Here is a 20221-nt window from a genome sequence, read left to right as displayed (position 1 = left end):
ACGACAAACCTAACTTGATCTTCCCAAAAAAAAGGTTTTATCTTGATTTTGTAGGAACATAAAATTGGATAGCTATATTAGTAGCTTCTATTTACCTTAGTTTGGTATTGAATCTGTAAATATTGTACCGCAAAGGAACTAGTTAATAAGAAACTAGTTAAAAATCCAAAAGGAACTTGTTTAAAAGAACAAGTTTAAAATATATCATCCTTATGAACTAGTTGAAAATATAGTATCCAAAGGATTTAGTTGATAAGTTACTAGTTAAAATGAAGTAAGCCTAGGAACTAGTCAATAAGAAGCCAATTAAAAATAAAGTACTCAAAGGAGACTGTTTCAAAGGAACTAGTTCAACATATAGCACCCTAAGGAGATAGTCGAAAATATAGTACCCAAAAGAAGTTGTAAGCAAGGAACTAGTTATATAGTAACCAAATGAAATAGATAGTAAAGAACTCGTTAAAAATATAGTACCCTAAGGAACAACTTAATAAGAAGCCAGCCAAAAATAAAGTTCCTAGAGGAACTAGTTTAATATATATAATCCAAAAGAACTACATAATAAAGTAGACTTCAAATAGAGCTCGTCTTTTAAGCTCCCAATTAATTTAGAAAATTGATACAGCCCGGAGCTATTTAGCTAACTGGTCTCAGCTGTGCCCACAGGGTATCTGCTCGTCGAACACATTCCGCCAAATGCAATCAGCTTGTTGATAGGTGAATGAACCGAACGGTGGAACAAACTTGAAACAAACTCATTAAGCGACAGCATTGGCGCGACTTTTGTCGGCTTCACAAACTGGCTGAGTTTGGTTGGGCCTGGGCTCGGGTGGAGCCTGGGGAGAAGGAGGGCGCTGGGGCAGCTATGTTGGAGTGGGTGCATGATGGTTCCTCAGTGTTGGAAGCTGGCTGCTGACACGGTTACTCAACTTCCGGCGTCTACTATTTCATCAGAGCGAGGCGGGCGCGCGGGTGGGTGTGGAATTGCATACAACAGCGGCTGCTGCAGAAGAGTGTTGCGAAAGCAGCGCACACTTCCTGCCAGCACACACACACACACACACACACACACATACACACAGCACGCATACACAAAGCAACGCTCAGGGACGTGCCCAGGAGCTGCATCCTTTGCCAGCATTCATGCTAATAATTTGGATGGCGCCGCGCGACGCACAGCGACAGCGTCAGGTGTAAAATATTGTTTAACACGCACACCCACACCCTCACACATACACCCACACTCGCAGGCAGACACATATAAATTCATATGCAAATCAAAAAAAGATTGCGATGCGTCACCAACGAAGCGGCTGACAACGCGGCAAAAGTAAAAACAGTTGAAAGGCATTTCATGTTGCGCTTTCATTACGCACAATTTGGAGCCACCCCCATACTCACACATACACACACACATACACACACACACACACACGTCTACTCATACACACACTCGCACATTTTTGCCGTTGCCTAATTTGCCTTTGATGGCGCAAGGCAACAAAATTTTTGATTGAATTTTATAACAACAAATCTTGTATTTGTTGCTGTTACACAAAACTCTTGCACACACACATACACCTTCTCATCCCTCACGCCCTTTTTAGCATCAATAGCTGTTATTGAACTCACCTGCAAATTGGGCGGACAATGATCCAACAGCTCCAGCATATGTTTTATATTCTGCGCATCCTGTATCACAAAATTCAATTCCATATCGAATTCGCCGCCGACCAGCTGCAAAATTAAAAAAAAAGATTCTTTAATTAGTATTTTTTGTATTATTTTTGAGTTTTTTATAAAGTCGCGAATTCATAGCCGAATTTCGGAAAATACCGAAAAAATACCGATTGAAAAGGGTCAGCAAGGCTGCAAAAAATACTGTTTTTTTTTTGTAACATCATTAAATGATAAGCTGGAATGCTGCATTCCAATTTTAAAAAATACCAAAAAAAATACCAACTGAAAAGAGTCGGTAAGTACAAAAATACTGTTGTTAAAAGAGGGAAGGGCGGACAATTATTTATGCTACAGAATTTGCACATTGGCTTATTGAAAAAAGTACCGATAAAATAGCAAAAAATATACCAATAAAAAAGTTAGGCACAAAAATCTTGTTGACTTTTTTAAAGTAAAAAACTCATGTTGTTGTCGGAAAGGATTATTTTTGTTGATGCTGAGTGTAGTGCATTAAGAACTTATGTACTCTGGTGGATTTAAAAAGTTGTAACGGCGGAAAATGGGTGAAAAACTGTTGCGTGAAAGCTTTCACATTTATAAATATTGTGGCTATACATGTGCACAGAAAAAAAGTTATAATTTTCTATTTATTTAGCAAGAGTTTATAAAATGATATGTGGGCGTTGCCACACTTGCATGCCACACTATGCAGACAAAGTTGGCAACGCTCTGCAGCAGAAGAGTTGGAATTGGTAGGAATTAGGCGCACGGCGTTTGAATAATACAATATTTGTATGTGGAATATTGCCAGACTGATTTTGGTACGAATCTAAGCTGGCTGCGAACTACACGAGTTATGCTTGTGGGGCTGCCAGACCAGTTAATTCTCAGCTCAGACAAAACAGAAAAGAAATCTAAGCAAAAAATGTCAATTGATGGAAAATTGGCAAAAAACTAAATTCACATTGTTTAGCACATGATTCACCACGTAAGAGAATTGTATAAACGTGTGGAACTGTGGAACACTGCAAATGAATGATTCAATTGTTAGTCAAGCTCAGCTGAGTTGGAGATGAGGATCTGATGTAGGCTGGATCAACTCCCATATAAGAAAGTGGGTCAAGTAATTTGAGAGCTCTCTATTTGAACTACATTTCACTTTTAAAGTGCGTGTCGATGAATATGATGATGATGATAATGATGATGATGATGATGATGATGGCTTTGGGCAATGGTTGGCCTAAAGTTTGTGTTGGGCTGGGCCGTGGGATTATCATGCTGGCTGTGACCATTTAGATGCCTGCTGGCGTTTTGGGCTGAAAGTTGTGGAGCTTAAGCTAAGTACTCATAGATGTTGGTTTGGTAGTTTGGATGCTGGATGCTGGCTCAAAGTGTGGGTTGGGCGTGTCCGAGAGCCATTCCGGCCAGCGCAATCAGCGCGTCTTTCAGCAAAGATGGGCGAAGAGGCAGGCAGTGAGCGAGCGAGATAGAGAGAGTGAGAGTGGGAAAAAGAGTGAGAGTCTAGAAAGGTTCTAACTTAATTACGATAGAGTAAGCCTCCAGCCCGGCAGCCGCGCATGGCTCCAAAATATCTACGTGTTTTTTTTTTTTTTTGACAGGCAATTGAATCGACAATCGAATTTTGTTACTGTTGTTTCCCCCTCCATGCAACACACACCGCACTCTCCCGCCATTTGGCTGGTGTTGGGGTTTTTCGTGTCAATTCATTTGATGCTTTTTGCGCGCTTTAATAAAATCAGCAAATAAATTCCATAAATTGATTTGAGGCGCAACAGAAAAAAAGTAAAAATAAAAATACAAGTGGAAGAAAAACTTGCTCACAAGTGCTACAATCCGTGCTCGCCCTTCCGCTCTGCCGACCTAACACCCCCCCCCCCCCCCCTCTTCGTCTGTATTTATGTGTCTATTTCGTATTGTGTTTTCTTTTTGAAGGGGGGGAGTGGGGGGAGGGGGGTCTTTGCTGGCGGCCGCCAGCTGGGCGCCAGCCTCATCCTCTTAGCGCCAGCAGCCTCTGCAGCTCTCTGACCCTCTCCCGCTCCCACTCTGCTTCTCCCTCTCTGACTCTGTGTTTCTCTTTCGTGCTAGCCCTTAAGCTGGCTGCACTTGAGCTGCTTGTTATGGACAGCTTTATAATTATGCGTCCTTTGCCCCTTTTTTTGGCTCAGCTTCAGTTTTAACCGCAGTCTAGTGGTTGCTGTTGTCTCTGCAGGCTCCACTCCTCCTCCCCTCACTGCCGCTTTGCAGTCACCCGCCTTTGCCCCAGCACCCTTAATTGTTGTACGACTCTGATTTCTTATCACCTGCTTCGCAGAAATATCAAAACGACATCTGCGGCGTTGCGGCTGCTGAGCGATACCCTGTACTGAGAGTGCGAGTGCTAGAAAGCTGTTATACAGTTGCTCTTCTACTGCTAATGCTAACCTATCAAGCGCCAGTGTGGCATAAATGCTTTTAGAAATTGATCCACAACTATAGTAGAGCTGTTATACGTCTTTCCAAAATCTAATATGCAAATGAGGAAAAGTTGTTATACATATTTTCAAAGACTAATATACAAATGAGGCACAACTGTTATACATCTGTCATAAAACTTATTTTCAAATGTATCAAAACTGTTATTCATACTGTCATATGATATATATAGAAGTGTAGCAAAACTGTTATACAACTGTCATACACAAATGTAGCAAAACTGTGGCATACCGACAATACTACGCCGATATATCTCCATTTTGACTGAGGAAATATATCGCTTTTTGTCCAGACAAATTATTACGTTTGGAAGCTCCATAATTTCAGCTTAAGTAAATGCGCTGTTTACAGAACTGTAATAACTTAACAACTGTTATACGGCCTAAACACAAGTCAATGTGCCACACAAGAAACTGTTAGATACTGATATACTTATGGTCAGCTCTGTCGAAAAGTTTTAGACAATAGCTGTACATGTGCCATATGTTCATCTACATTCATAATATTCCAACTTATAGACAAGCCAATTGTTATAAAAACAACAAAGAACCGTTAAAAGTTAAAAAAAAAAACAGCTGTTATATAAATTATGAATAAAACTTTCATTTAAGTATATATGTTTTATAACGGTTCGATTAGCTGTTTTCTATTAAATATATAATAATGTGTATACAACTTTTATACAACTAAAATGTTTGTTAATCAAAATTCGCTGGCTGTTATACAACTGTTATTAGCTGTTATATGGGTGGAAAATGGATGAAGTTTAAAGTTTCTTCAAAGCTGTTTATATGAGCTTATTGAATGTTTGTGCTGCAGAGAAACGTCGTCCTTTTTGTAGTTTATAATACATTCCTTTGGTTTTTCTCTCTTTGGTCTACTAAGCAGGCTTCCAAATATATATTTTGAACAATTGCGCTGTGCGGTTGGCTTTTTATTGTAGTAAACCACTTACAAAACTACACACACTTTCACACACACACACACACATATCTTTTACAATGGCACCTAACGCAATTTAAGTCAACTTCGACACCTGCAAAGTAAAATTGAATTACAAAAATAAAATAAAAAAGAAAATAATGCGAAAAACTTGCACAAAGGTAACGGCAATGAGGAAAGTCAAATACAAAGGCCAAGCTCAGTCACCCCGCTCACAGCTCACCCCCCGCTCTCACCCCTCTCTCTTACACTCTTACTCTTTCACCCTCTCTCATACTATTTCTCCCCTTTCTATTTGCTTTTGCCAGCGAGTGTAAAGTGTAATTTTTTCACCTTCACGCTAAATTTTCAGCATGACGCCGTTCGAGTATCAGAACCCGCCGCTCCACTGCTCTTGCCCCTGCCCCTGCCCATGCCCCTGCGCCTGACCCTGCCCCACGCCACCTAACACCTACAGCCACCCGCCCCCTCTAACTCATGCCTCGCACTTACAAAACGCTGCCACTTGAGAACTTTTAGTGCGTCTCAATGCGCATTTTAAATAAAAAAGAAATTCAATTTACTTTAAACAAGGCGACAGAAACACAGCAAAAGCAGCTCCAAGTACACACACACACACACACAGAGAGAGACACACACACATAATGAAAGCGGAACAAGTGATAAGGGGTCGGTTAGGGGTATTCAGGCTCACGGAGACGAGGTGACAAACAGCAGCGAAAAATGTCAGCGACAGCTTCTGCTGCTGCTTCTTCTTCTTTTCGCCCTCAGCGCTCAGCGAAAGAGACAAAAAAAAAAAAAAGCCAGACAGAGAAAAAAACTTTTTAAATGAACTCAAAATTGACTAAATGTGCTAGCTAAAGGTGCGTAGCGGACAGAGCCTTTGAGTGAGGGGTGGGAGCAACACGCTGGGGAATTTCAGTTGAAACCCCCCTCGGAATATAATAAAAATAAAAAAAACTGGAATATAATTAAGCGGCGTTTAGAACGCTTGTAAGGAGGGAGCAAAGTTTTCCTAATTGTTTGCCGGCGCAAGGCGAATAAAAAAAAAGAAAACTTTACGCAAAATCTGAATGAGAATTTCATGTTTTTTTACATTATTTTTTATGATTTCTCTCGAGATGTCATTTTCAGTTGCCAAAAGCAAACATAAACCTTATTCCTTATGCTCTCTTAGCTAAGCTCAGTATAAGGGCTGGGAAAAATGTGGATCTTCCTATAATTAATATGTTTGGGTCCAATAGTCATCAAGTACAAGCACACGGGATTGTAAACAAATGATGTAGCACAAAAGATATACTCTACAAAGCCGTAGGCAGGCACTTGGGGAGACTACACGACTGCAAGACACCCTGTACGCAAGGCAGCCCTAATCGAGCGTGGCACAGCTCTGATAAATGCAAATCGATTCACATTCTGTGCGACCCAAGCGCCTAGCTTGCCTTTCGTTAGCCGAAATGATGTTTCGCAAAGTGCGCGCTAAAATTCCCAAATGGTTTTGGCACAAGCTGCAACAAGGATCGTTGTGATTAACTATCCCTGGGGCAAGCGCACCGAAAATTGCCCACGCAAAAGGAGGCACACGTCAAATGAAATAGGAAGAGTAAAGTGAGAAAACACACGAATTGTTTTCTTGCATTGGCTGCTGTTTAGCTGTGGCAATCAACCAACTGGCTCTCTCTCTCTCTCTCCCTCCCTCTCTATCTGTGAAATGCCTTGGCCTGTGCCGAATGCTGATGTCTCTCCGATGGTTTATCAGGACGCTTTATCATTGCGGGTCTCCCAGTCCATCAGCTTCTCAATGCCCATTTCCATGCCTAACCTCAAAACTCATGCCCTTTGCACTTGCCTGCTCGTCCTCTCTCGCCCCCCCCCCCCCTCTCTCGCTCTCTCTAACTCTCTCTTTTCATGTTTTTTTTTTCTGTACTTTTGTGGCATTTCTTTACGGCAGCGGCCGTCATTAGGGAATATTCGCAAATTTTTTTTTCTGCTCTTCTATTCCTGGTTAAGCTTTTAAAACAGTTTTTGAAAAGTAAACGCCGAGCCGCGTTCCCCCCCCCCCCCCCCCCCCCCCCCCCCCCCAAACAGCCCCCCTAGCACGCAACCCTTCTTCGTACACCCCTCCTGCACTCTCTCCTTTCAGCTCTTTTCTCACGTTCGTTTAGAAAGTTGTTGTTTTGTTGCCTATTTGGGGTTTTTTTGTTGTTATTTTTTTTTTTTTACTTTTTTTTTGGTGGTTTTCCTTTCATCGTCGCTTATTTGGAAATATTCTTTGCTCAAACACTGAATTTTGATACCCTCGCAGAGTGTATTATGAATTTAAAATGAAATGTGTCACGGACAAGAGATGCTTATGACTATATATATGACTGACTGAATGACTGACAGACAGACTGACTGACTGATTAACTGACTGATTGAAAGACTGACTGGCTGACTGATTGAATGACTGACTTATAGACAGGCTCACTGATTGAGTGACTGACTTGATGACTGATCAGATACATCTTGTTAGCGGAAGTCTGCAGCTTGGCTCAATTATATTGCCACGCCCTTTATATATGGCGTTTTAATTGATTGGAATTGTACGGAGCCCAAATTGCATAGATTAGAGTTAAAGCTCTGATCGGGTTAGGCTAGCTAATGTGCTTAGGCGTAGAGTATCGCTTAGTCGTATTATATATATACTTCTTTTGCTTTTCTTTTCTTTCTTTCTTTTTTTCGTGTCTTGTGCCCTTTACCTTTTCCTATGCTTCTTCTTCGCTACGCACACACACGCAGGGAAATTGCTCGTTGGGGAAATTTTGTTGCTTGCTCAACTTTTTCTTTATTTTTTTGTATTGTTTTTGACGCAGCTGCCCCAGTAAGTTGCCACACAGTTGCCACAGTTTCCCAGGAGCTTCCACAATTGCCCTAGCAGTCGAGTTCTGCCTATTGCTCCAGCTCTGAGCTACCAAGTTTTCTGCGCTTTTCCTGTTGCAGTTGCTCAATTTTTTAATCTTAATTTTTGTTTTGGAGGGGGCGACTGTTAAATCACTTTTGTTTTCTTTTCTCGTGCGTGTGTATTGGAGGGGGGTGGGTGGGTGATGATATCTTTAAAGTCCGCGTGGGGCCTCATTAGGCGGCAGTCTGAGCCACAATTGTTGTTGGCCACATTATTGATGACTCCGGCGTTGGCCATTAGGCAACTTTCACAATTGGGTCAGGGCCTAGAACTGGCCATGTGTGCGTGTGTGCTGTGTGTGTGTGTGTGTGTGTGTGTGTGCTGTGTGCCTTAATGAATTTCATGGTCATGCCCCCCACGCCCCTCACAACCAAAAGCCCTTTCTACTTTTTTTCGCCCTGCTCCATTCATCATTTATCATCACAAACAATTGCCGCTGGCTTAGCATGGGACATAATTACAACGCACACACACGCACACACACATTGACATGCATGCAGGCGCCACGCCCACTGTGCGCCAATGATAAAAGGATTCCTTTTGCCACATAACTGACAGACATCAATCAGAGATTCTTTCACAATTGGTAGCGCAATTGGGCGTCGGGTGGAGAGTTGGCAGCCTGGAGGGTAAGGTGTTGGGAACTGTGGAGCTGAGTTGGCTGGCGTGGGTTGGTGGGACTTTTGCCTATGCAGGGGCGTTCTCTTTTCTATGCCTGTGTCTTTAATCTACTTTCTCGTATTTTATCTCCGCCTTATCAATATGCAAAGTTTCTGCGTTTGCTGTGTGAACAGCAGAAGCGTGGAGTGCGGGCGGGGGGGAGGCGCAACCAAAACTTTTTATTTGGGCTAGAGCCAAAGCTGATTGCGTGGGCGGTTTGGGTGGTCTGCACCGAAAATTGTTAAGCATAAACATTAAAATAAATTTATGCTATAAAAAAAAGCAGGAGAAAAAAAGAAAATTCACAGGCGGCGCACTAGACGGAAGGGGCAAGGTTGTGGGTGTGCAGGTGGAAGGAGGGGGGGAGGGGCAGGGGCGTTGAAAATTGTTTATCGCCATGAGAAAAGTTTTCAGTTTGCAGCAGCAGTTGCTGCTTTGGCGTTCTGCTTTTTATTTTTGTTGTTGTTATTTGTTTGTTTTTTTCTATTTTTCATTGCATACTTGCGAGCGCACATGTGTGTGTGTGTGTGTGTGCCTTGTCTGTTTTGAGTTTTGAGTTAATCGAAAAAGTTAATCATCGAAGTTTTGCAACACGCTAAGCATAAAGTGTAGCCCACCGCCCACGCCCACATGCAAACATTCAAGCTGTGGGCGTGCCACATCGAATGCGAAGCATGGGGACGAGGGCAAGGTGCATGGTCATTGAAAAAGCAAAATCCAGTTAACCAGAGTAGAAAGTATATAAAATAAATCAAATATGGCAGCAGCCTTTAAATCGCATTTGAATCCACAAACACAGAAGCAAAGCTGAAAGAAATTTGCAAATGGCTGCGATAAAAAAAAAATGAAAAATAAATAAATAATCGAAAGCATTTCATAATTTTAATATATATCGAACAATGGGGGGCTCAATAAAAATTCAAGCAAATCTTTAAACAAATGTTCAATGAGTTCTTGTGTTTTATTAATTTGTTATTTATTGAATATTTATTATTTGTTTATGAATATTATTTGATGTGTTAAAGATGTGTTGAATGGTTCTGTGCAAAGGCCAAGGACTCCACAAAATAAGTCTGGCATCTGTGTGTTCGACTTTTAAAGCTAGACTCCAAAAAGGTAGATTTTAAAAGCAAGACTCTCAAAGCTTAAACGCCTAAAGCTTCACTCTAAAAGCAGACTCTCAAAGCTAGATTCTAAGAGCTAGACTCTGAAAGCTTAACTCTCAATACTAGAGTCTTAAAGCTAGACTCTAAAAGCACAAAATTTAAATGAAAACTCTGAAAGCTAGATCACTAAAGCTAAACTTGTATTCTTAAAGCTATAATCTTAAGGCTAGACTCTAAAGGCTAGATTCTAATAGCTAGATACAAGCAAGCTCCAGCTATTTGAAACCATTGATAACTCGGCGCATATAATCGATAAATATCGATTTTCTGTTCTTTCGATGAAGTTTATCGTGGACAGCTGGAGGAAACTTATTTTTGAGTATTTCTGTAGTCATAAGAAATTAATAAGCTAACTGTCAAAGTTGTTCTTCAGCTTATCAACTCTAATTGACCAGCTCTCAGCCCTTTAATCTTTTCTCTCTGCCTCGCACTCTTCCTCAAACTCTCCCTCGCCCTTACTCTACTTCCCGCTCTACCTTGCCGTCCAGGTCAATGCGAAGTTTCAATCTTTCTACAAGCTAGCCATAATCCTGACAGCATTAAATAATTGCCTGGCAACGGATTCGTTGTTTTTTTTTTTGTTTTTCAAGACAAGTATCTAAGTCAGCTACATATATCTGGAACCAGCCGCTCCTAAGCCTCCTCCCCCCTCCTCACAGTACGACAATGACAGAGCAATAAGGCTAAAAAGTCGCATGTTCTAAATCCCTGACACTCGCACAGCCTCAGCGCAGACAATTACTTAGCCAGGCTGACAAATATTATTTTGCCCGGATAAGTTGATTGCTTGCCACGCCTCTAGCCAGCCCTCCTGCCCGCCCCCCTTCTTTAGCTACATTTTGGCAGGCAAACATTATGGACACTTAAAAAAATTTTCAATGCACATTACTTGCTGATTGATTGAGTGATTGATTACGAGCTGATCGAGGAGGCGAGTTGGCCCCGACCCATGGCCATGCCTATGGCACCCCTCAAAAGTGGCTGTCATTTGTGTGTGTGCCACACGCCGCACGCCACCCGTCAACCGCCAACCGCCAACCGCCACCCGCTTCTGCTCGGGTCCTGGCATCATTTTATAGGCCGCCTTCTTCATTGAAAGCTTTACAAATTGTCATTTGAGCACGCAAAACGCGCGTTGGCAGCAGCGGGTAGGGACGAGGCCCAAACTGATGCGTCGAGCTATGAGCATTAAGTGCAAGCCAGCCCCTGTCCCCAGCCCCCATCTCCAGCCCCTCAGACCATTTCCCCACACATCGCACGAGCCAAGAGGCATCCATTAGTTTGCCATTGTCTGTTGCCAGCAGCCTCGACTTTGAGCGTCAATAATTGAGCGTTAAATATGATTTAAAAACGTATAACAAAAATTGAGGACTCTCGCCAGAGCCTGGCAGCGCAGGCGGGTGGCTGCGGTGCCAGGGGATGGGCAGTGGTAGATGGGGGGCGGAGGAGTGTGTCAGGTTTTGTAGCCGAAGAATGACTGGAGCCTGCACTTGGCTTGATTGTCGACGCTTGACGCGACAGTATCTGAGCAAGCAGAGCAAAAAGTGGTTGGAGAAAATGAAGAGTGTGCGACTAAGATACCCTGTAAAAACTTAAAACGTGGCCTAAATGTGTGGCCTACTGATTCGGATCCATGAAGCAAGAAAGGGCAACTACCTTATGAATAATGTTTATGTGGAGCAGAATGGAAGCTTGTAAGATGAAGCGGAAGTCACAAAATAAGAACTGTAAAGTGTAAAGTGACCATGGAGGATAAAAATATCATGACAATAACATGGACGACATTCACTTGCAAAAGCTATTAATAGCTACTTTAAAATGTGACTAAGGAGAATTGTAAGGAATTATTCCTCGTGTTGCATACTAAAAAAGACAGTAAAATATTCGAAGAAGTGTTTCCCAGCCAATGTTTTTCTAGCATACCCACCAACATAGGGCCTACAGGGTATAACAAAAATATTGTCGCGTATATTTCAACCTCTGTTCAATTTCCAAATGTGCAATGTTGTTGCTTTCCGGTAGCTCGACGGGCAGGGGTCGTGTGGGTGTGACACTGCTTGACTGCGCTTTTCAATCTGCACTAAAGGGCAACCTGCTGGCAGAGACACACACACACACACACGCACACACACACATAACTGGAGCAAGTGGGGTAAAATTAAGAAAATGCTTGCTGTGAAGGCGGAAAAATGTGTCCAAAGAAAATGAGAAACGCACCAAATTCCTGACTGATGCAGCTCTAAACGCAACTTGCACTCGACCAATAAATCAAGATGAGCAGCTGAAAGGCAGCCAAATTGGCAAATGGCAACCAAAGAGGACATTAAGCGACATTAGGCGCTGTGCATGTTGGCAACCCTGGTCCACAATCGAGCCCCTATATTCGAATTGTTATCGATTTACATTATCGAATATGGAGGTTAAGTAAATAGATATTCAACTTGTGGCTCACAAGAGCTAATATGAGCTTATATTCGGCTTAATAAATATAAATTAATTTTCCAATCGATAATGATTATTTATCACGATAAACTATCGATATGTGAACAACTCTGCTATCAGTTTTATGCCGAGTATGTTATGCTTGACTTTTTACTGTTCAGACTGTTCTCCCAAGTTGAAAGCTAACTTGCCAATGCAGACAGTTACTTTCTTAACTTCCTGTTGAATTTAACTATGAAAAGTTAATTTATGGATCGTGTCACGTTCACGACTCACGAGTGCAAAAAGGTAACCAATTCTATTACAGCTTTTATTGGGAAATATTTATTTTCTTATTTGGGAAATATTCCATTCATTCGATTGAACTTCGATTTTAGTTTTTCTCTTTAATTCGCGGCTCAGCTCTCACGAGTCTGCATGTGACACGACAATTTTCATAGGCGCATCACTGAAAGTCGTGCCATAAATATGCAACATTTTTGCGCAACAATGTTGCATAGTTTGAGGCGCATTTGCAATGCGGCCGCCAGGCAGCTCGCTCTGTTGCTGCCACCTGCAGCTAGCCGCATGCCACATGCCACATGCCACAGCCCCGTTTGCTCGTTGCAGTTGTTGTTGCTGTTGTTTTCACTATTCACCAAGTAGTTAAGACAAAAGGCAAAGAAATTAAATATTTGCCGGCACAGAGGAAAACGGAGACAGATACAGAGAGAGTGTGTGCGTTTGAGAGAGAGAGAGAGAGAGAGAGAAAGACAGGGACTGAGAGCAGGTATTCTCTTAACTTGGAGAAATGTGGCAGAAAGCCATTGCGGGATGTGCGCGCGCCCTCATAAATGCCAACGACCTGAGCCGTCACTTTAGCAAAATTAGACAAAATTAGCAAAAATGCAGAGCAGCAAAAGGCGTTGTGGGCGAACAGGGGGGCGGGGTTAAGGTAAGGCATGTTAGCCAAGCCCAAACTCGAATACCGAAAGCAGTGCAAAAAGCCAAATCCAAAACGCTGACAGAAACTTGGCCAGCCACTTTGCTTAATTAAACGCGTCAGTTGTTGTTGTTGTTGTTGTTCTTGTTGTTGTTAAAGCAAAAATTGCAAGAAATTTGCAATCGCAACTTCCCGACTGCGCCATACTCTGTTCGCAGTGTGTTAGTAGCCAACAATTAAGTAAATTCAAGTGTGCTAAGGCTAAGGTGTGACTGCTAAACTTTTACTCTGTACAGTTGCTTGAGCACTGGACTCATACAGTCTGTCTCTATGAGAGTGACTCCCAAACAGTGACTCTACAGTGACTGTCAAAGCACCTTCTTTTAAACAGCTCCTTTATCGTGACTCTTAAAGTGTGATGCTCAACTTGTGACTCCAAAACTGCGAGCCTATATCTGTGACTCTCAAACTGTTAACATTAAACTATTATTTAAGGAACACTTCTGGTTGATGACTTAATATGAGACTCATGAACTGTTACTTCTCAGACTGTGACCTAATATGTGATTTCTAAACTGTGACTCAAAAACTTTGATTTTAAAAATGTGACCCTTAATTTGTTTTTAGAACTGGTAGCACAAAGCCTTGACTGTAAATCTAATATTAGTTTTATACTGTGACTCCGAAATGGGAACATAGTGAAATAGGGAAAGCTGTGAGTCCCAAACTGTGACCTAAGTTGCAACTCTAAAAGAGACTGTGAATCATAAACTAAAGCTAGATGCTCGAATATAAAAGTCCAGCTTGGTGCATTTGGAGTTTGGAGTAAGCAAGCATTGCCACAAGCTAATATACTCCTGCTAACCCCCACAGAGCTAGGGCATTGAAAGAAGAGATGGCAAAAGATTGAAAACTGTGCCAAGTGCCTGGCACTTCAGTGGCTCAACACAACTCGCCACAGTCACAAAGTTTGTGGCAATTTTTTATTTAAATAATTAAAGTAGACGAAAAGAATAAAAAACAAGAAAAACAAAAGAAAAGAGAAAAACAAACAAGAGCAGATAGAACGAGAGAGCGGAGGAAATAGCGGAAGCAGCAAATAGCCAGAGTCTAGAGGCAGCATATCCATGCCACTATCTGGGCAACAGTATCATCATCCTCGACATCCTCAACATTCTCAACATCCTGGGCTACATCAGCATCGGCATCAGCACTTTCGCATTTTAGCACCTTTCAGCAATAAAATTTCTGCAAAACTCGACAATTTTGCGCTTTAGACAAAGGTAACAAAAGTCAAAGCACACACTCACACACACACACGCAAAGGCAGAGAATGAGCTAGACTAGTTGCCTAGCCAAAAGATCTGCATGGCCAGATAGGCGCGTACAATTTTAATGAAAAGCCAGCGACAAAATAAAAAAACCCAAAAAAAGGCATCACAAAGTTTTCTACTGCCGCTGTCGCCGCTTCTTTCTGCCACAGGACGCATGTCCTGGATAAGTGCAAGCCGTGTGCGATGTGTGCTTTAGATATGGCTGGCCCAATGCATAAAAGCGGAAACGATGGCGTTGCCAGATAGCGCATGAACTCGTAAGACGCCAGTTGCCAGAGCCTGCTTATCGCATTCCCAAGTGCCTGGCAACTGCGGCCAAGCCTTTAAAGGAAGGCGAGTACGTTGTTAAAGCACACAAAAGCAAACTCCTTGTGGGTCAATTGCAAGATCTGGCAATGCTGATAGCTAACGCTTCGCTTGCCACCAAAGCCAACGCAAGTATTGCAGCATTTTACAAAACTGGCACGGGCCAAATAGACAGGGATCTAAGCCAACGAAAATTTGCCATTTACCAAGCTAAAACCAGTTGGGAATAATAAGCTTTCGGCTTGTTATAGTTTGACTTTGTCGCTACGCAATTCCTAAAAATGCTGATAAATGTTCGATCTTAATTTAATTATTGCAGCACTTTTTTAGATAACACTTAATTAAGTATAATAAATAATAAAAAATGAAAATAAAAACCATCTTCTAAAAATTAAAAAATGTTATTAAATATATAATAACATATCAAAATAAACAAAATAATTGACAAAAATAATAAGTTTATATCACAACATATATTTAATTAAATAAGAACAATAAATCAAAATAAGCATAGACCCACTTTTCATCTTTCCACTTCATATACTTGTGGATTAACTGCTGTGTATAACTGTCAGAATTGGATTGTCCCCGCACAAATTCCAAAAACTGTTCTTATTAATAATTCATTTACCATTTTATTTGTTTTCCTTATTTCATTGCAAATTTAGCAATCGAATTGATAGCCCATATCAGTTGTTCGTGATTCGCTGACCATGCCATAAATAGTTTTAGATTGTGGTTGGGGCATATATAGATACGTATATACATACATGTATCCCATATTTATCTGCATAATAACATAGCTGACATTATGGCCACCTAATGCCGTACATTTACATATAGATTGTGTATTATAATTTCCAAATGCCACACTCAATGATCTAACGCATATCATAAAGTGAATGAATGCTAATGACATTCCCCGGCTGGCACAGGCAGACAGGACACGGGGCACAGGATACACGCAGAACCCTGCCACTTGGGCACGTGGCCGTGGCACGAGCTAATTGCAGGAGGCCAAGATGAGCACCTCACCGGATGAGGAAGAGAGCGCCTTTTGCATTCAATTCATTGAAGCGCAAACAAACTAGATTTACTAAATGTGTGGACACAATCTATACACAAACACACATGCACACACACACGCACACACAAGAGCATTCACTAAATTGACTAATTGAATGCGTTGAAAGGCAAACGTATTTTCACAGTTGAAATGCGATTGAGAATTGAGTTGAGAGCAAGGTAAAATCATGCCACAATTGGCTACAACAGCCATAGCGTAGATAGAACTGCCTATTTGGGCATATTGAATGCTGAATACACTTTCTACATAGACCCTCTATATAATTGGTCGGAAGTGCTCGGCTAGGAGTTGCTCAGAACTTAGAGCCAAGGTGCCTTTGCAAATATTCTAGCTTCCTTCTATACTTATGTTTATATATATAGAACTAATATACACATGTATGTGTAAAAGTTTCGCTTTGCTTTTGCTAAAGGTAGCCTGGAGTTTTAAATCGTTTGTATAAAACTATTATTATTATTATTTTCAACTTACTTCATTTAAGTTTCGGCTTAAATTTAGCATTGTCATTTCGAATTGAGCTGGAGCTAACAGCTGACGCAAATATAAGACCTGCTTGCTAAAATTAAATAAAATATACACATGTGTGTGTTGGCTAATTAGGTGTGCAGAACGTGAAGCAGGCAAAAAAAAAAAGAATTCAATAAGAATGCTTCTCGGGGAGGCTGCATGCGCTGGGGGCGGTTGGACGACAGCAGCTGCGTTCAAGTCAACGATTAGCTAATACTATGGCAATTGCAGATTGACAAAACTTTTAGCTTTGGCCACTTTGTGAAATTGTTTGCCATATTTGCTGCTGAAACTTTACTCAACAAAACTCACACACACACACGCACACACATGCACGTACACACACGCGCACACTAATCAAATAAATGAGCGAAACTTGAAACGACAGGCCAAAGGCAGCCGGTTGCGTGAGAGCCTGTTGCGAGGGGTGGACTGTTTTGGGGGGTACACGCGGCATGAATATGGAATATGGCTGTCAGAATACACACACACACGTACACACTAATAATAACAACAGCAACAACAACAACGAACAGAAAGTACGAGAGCTTGAAGAGCGCCTTTTATGAAGTAAAAAGACGGACGATATCAAGTTACACACTTTGTTGTCGCAGCTGCTGGTCGTGTGTGCGTGTCTGCGTGTATGTGTGTGTGTGTGTGTGTGTGTGTGTGTGTGTGTGACTGTGTGCGTATGCCCAATGGCTGGCTAATTAATGAATTGGCATAACTTTCTTACTAACTCGCCGGGCAGCCAGTTCTCTTTAGCACTCTATCGTCCATTCAATTTAGCCACCCACCACAGCAGCCAGCCACGCAACTACGCAACCACGCAACCGCCCAACCTCCCACAGGTTGAACCTCTCGCTTGTTCATCAAACGAGTGCTGCCTTTTTCTGTCCTTGTCTCTTGCTTGGCTTCGCATAGTTTGCCAAATTGCTTTGGCTTTTGTTGACTTGTTCAGTCGCTGTTGTTTTATTCAGTTTTGTTTAGCAACAACAATAGCCACAGCAGCAACAGCAACAGCAACAGCTAAAGCAACAATGGCAACAACAACAAAATAAATGTCATTTGCCCACAAAAAATAAAAATAAAGAAATAAATGTATGTATATAAATTAAAGCAAAACTCAAAAAACAAAGTGCATAAAACAACTTTGAAAGTGTAGTTCAGATTCTGAAAAAGTTGCTGGTTGAATTTTTTGTTGCAGTTTTTGTTGTTGTTGTTGTTTTAACCTGCCCAACTGTCAGTTTTGAGAACCTAAGCAACATGCACAAAGAGTAGATCATTAATATAAAGAGAACTGGTTAGAGTATTCTCAAATAGGTATCCAGTTAACATGAAGATGAGCTTAACTACAAAAGTTTAAGAACAAGGCATTCGCGAGGCCAGAAAGCAGAAATGAACATTTTAAAATGGCGGAAACTGACAAGTGGAGTAAATATTTTATTTACTGTAGAGAAACGTTTGTACAAATCGCAGAATTCGATATTTCAGCCTAAATATGGCAAGCATGGAGGACAAAAGACGAGGCAAGTGAACAGGGAGGATAACTGGAAGGCAAAACACAAAGCCAGAAGCGAATACAAATAATAGAGAGTTAAAACAACTAAACAGATAGCTATTGAAGGGCTCTAACTGAACATGGAGGATAGTTGGCAGATAAAAGCGAGCACATGACGGAACAAGGATGAAGTTAACATGGATGCCTACTGAGCGTCCATAGCGGTATTCACTGTAAGCTAACATGCAATCATAAATAAAAAATAACATGAAAAAAGACTTAAACTTGGAATTCAACAAAACTAAATAAAAAAACAGAGAGAGAGAGAGAGTGAAAGAGACGGAGAGAGGGGGGAAAGATAAGCGCAAAGAAAAAGCAATAAAGATTTATAAAATTTAACTAGAGACAGAATGCCTTTAGGCCAAACAAGTTTGCTGACCAAAAACTTTTCAAGCATTTAAGAAACTTGCGCAAAACTGTAAACCAAAAATTCAATTGAGTTTTCCAGCGAAAAGCCCTAAATACAAATGGCTAACAATTATTGATGTGCGTGTGGCAGTTGGCTGAAGGCAGGCGACGGTGGCGGGGTTAGGGGTTAGGGCTGCGGGTGCGGGTGGGTGTTGTTGGGCAATTATAAGGCGTTACTTGTTGTTGCCAAATGGTCGACACAAACTATGCAAGTGCACTCAACCACTCGGCAGCTAGCGCCTGCATGCGGGGGCGTATACGTAATATGCGCTGGCAGCTGAATGAGCGAAAATATATAGCATACTTTTAAGCGCGGGCAATTTTTTTCTTCCTGTTTTTATGGCGCGATGCTCAACTACTGGCGCCATAAAATACACATACGCACATACACACAGACACGCGCGCTTAGAGCCTAAAAGCATAGAGCGTAGACACACACACACACACGCACACACTCACACACACACACACACACAGCCACAAGTCTTGCCCTGACAACAACAGCGAATCGCAACAACTTTTTACGTTGTATTGTAAATCTAAGTTGAAGAAAGAACATTAGCCGCATTTTGTCTTGGCCGCCACACACACACAGACAAACACACAGACTCACAGACACACACACACACACACACACACGCATACACACACATTTAAGCACTTGTGCATGCATTGCACGTAGCGCAGCGCCGCTTTTCTACCTTGACTGTGGGCAGGGCATTTGCTGTAGGGTCTGGCTTGAGGTGGTTGGGTGCGGGTTTGGCGGCTGGGGGTTGGTTGTGTTAGGGTGTTGCGATTCATGGCTGGTGTTTTGTAGCTAGTTTAAATGCTCAACGCCATGCCAGGCTCATTTTTTAGTGAAGTTTTAGCAAAAGCAGAAAAAAAGTCTACGACATGTACGTGCAACAATACAACAAACAGGCAGACAGGGAGACGGACAGATAGGAGCTAAACAGAAGGACATGCAGACGGATAGGCAGACAGACGCCAAACGTGAGTCGCGCTGAGCATGTGCTCCAAATAACGTTGCCGTTGTCGTTGTTGTTGTTGTTATTGTTGATGCCTTTGAAAGCGCGATATCCATTTAGATAGATGATGCTGCAAGCTGAAATGCGACACACATCTAAGTACACACACACATGACAGAGCCTATGGTAGCCTAACTAGATGCCACGACCCGTGCGCTGTAAACTAGCGAAGTTGTCAGGATCCTGGCTGCCCGTGTGCGGCATACAAAACTATGTGAGCAACAACAAGCAACAGCGAACAAATGTTTTACCATACTCTATCACACTTTCCCTCTCCCTCTCTGGCTCGCTCTCCGTCTCTTCACTCTTTGAACAGTCAATGAATTTCTAGTGCCAAATTATGAAGGTAGCGGCACGCTTATGAGATTAACACCTATTTAAAGATCGATATTTGGGCGGCAAGTGGAACGAATAGAAAATAGAAATGCAAAGTAATGTTAAATTTAAAGTAATGCAGCTTTAAGCAAATCGCATTCAGCTTTAAGTCAAACAAAATATTTTGTGCAATAGAGCGTTAAAGATAAGACGTGCTCTCAATGTTAGACGGAACGTTATGGAATGCACTGAAACACAATAAAAATGTATAGGAAGAAATTAGAAGGCAATCTACATGCAAAATAGAGTAAAGTTGCCATTGATGGAAAGCAAACGAATAAATTCAGAAAGAATGAAATCCAATTACGTCAATCCAAATGAATGTGTGGTTATATGCACATACGAATGGAATGAAATGGAATAGAA

At 41.7% G+C, this 20221-nt stretch overlaps 1 protein-coding gene across 1 annotated transcript in view; it reads right to left on the bottom strand.

Annotated features, from left to right (window-relative positions):
* LOC115768283 (neurobeachin-like) overlaps positions 1–20221 on the bottom strand; it is a 243210-nt gene that overhangs the window by 65321 nt on the left and 157668 nt on the right. Inside the window, exon 2 of the mRNA XM_030712822.1 lies at positions 1633–1737. Within this exon, the coding sequence (XP_030568682.1) occupies positions 1633–1737 (105 nt within the window). The remainder of the gene's footprint in view (positions 1–1632; positions 1738–20221) is intronic.

This window comes from Drosophila novamexicana, unplaced genomic scaffold, assembly GCF_003285875.2.
Source record: "Drosophila novamexicana strain 15010-1031.04,08,12 unplaced genomic scaffold, DnovRS2.1 tig00001741-arrow-arrow-pilon, whole genome shotgun sequence".
NCBI classification, from domain to species: domain Eukaryota; kingdom Metazoa; phylum Arthropoda; class Insecta; order Diptera; family Drosophilidae; genus Drosophila; species Drosophila novamexicana.
This window is presented reverse-complemented; position numbering and strand designations above follow the sequence as displayed.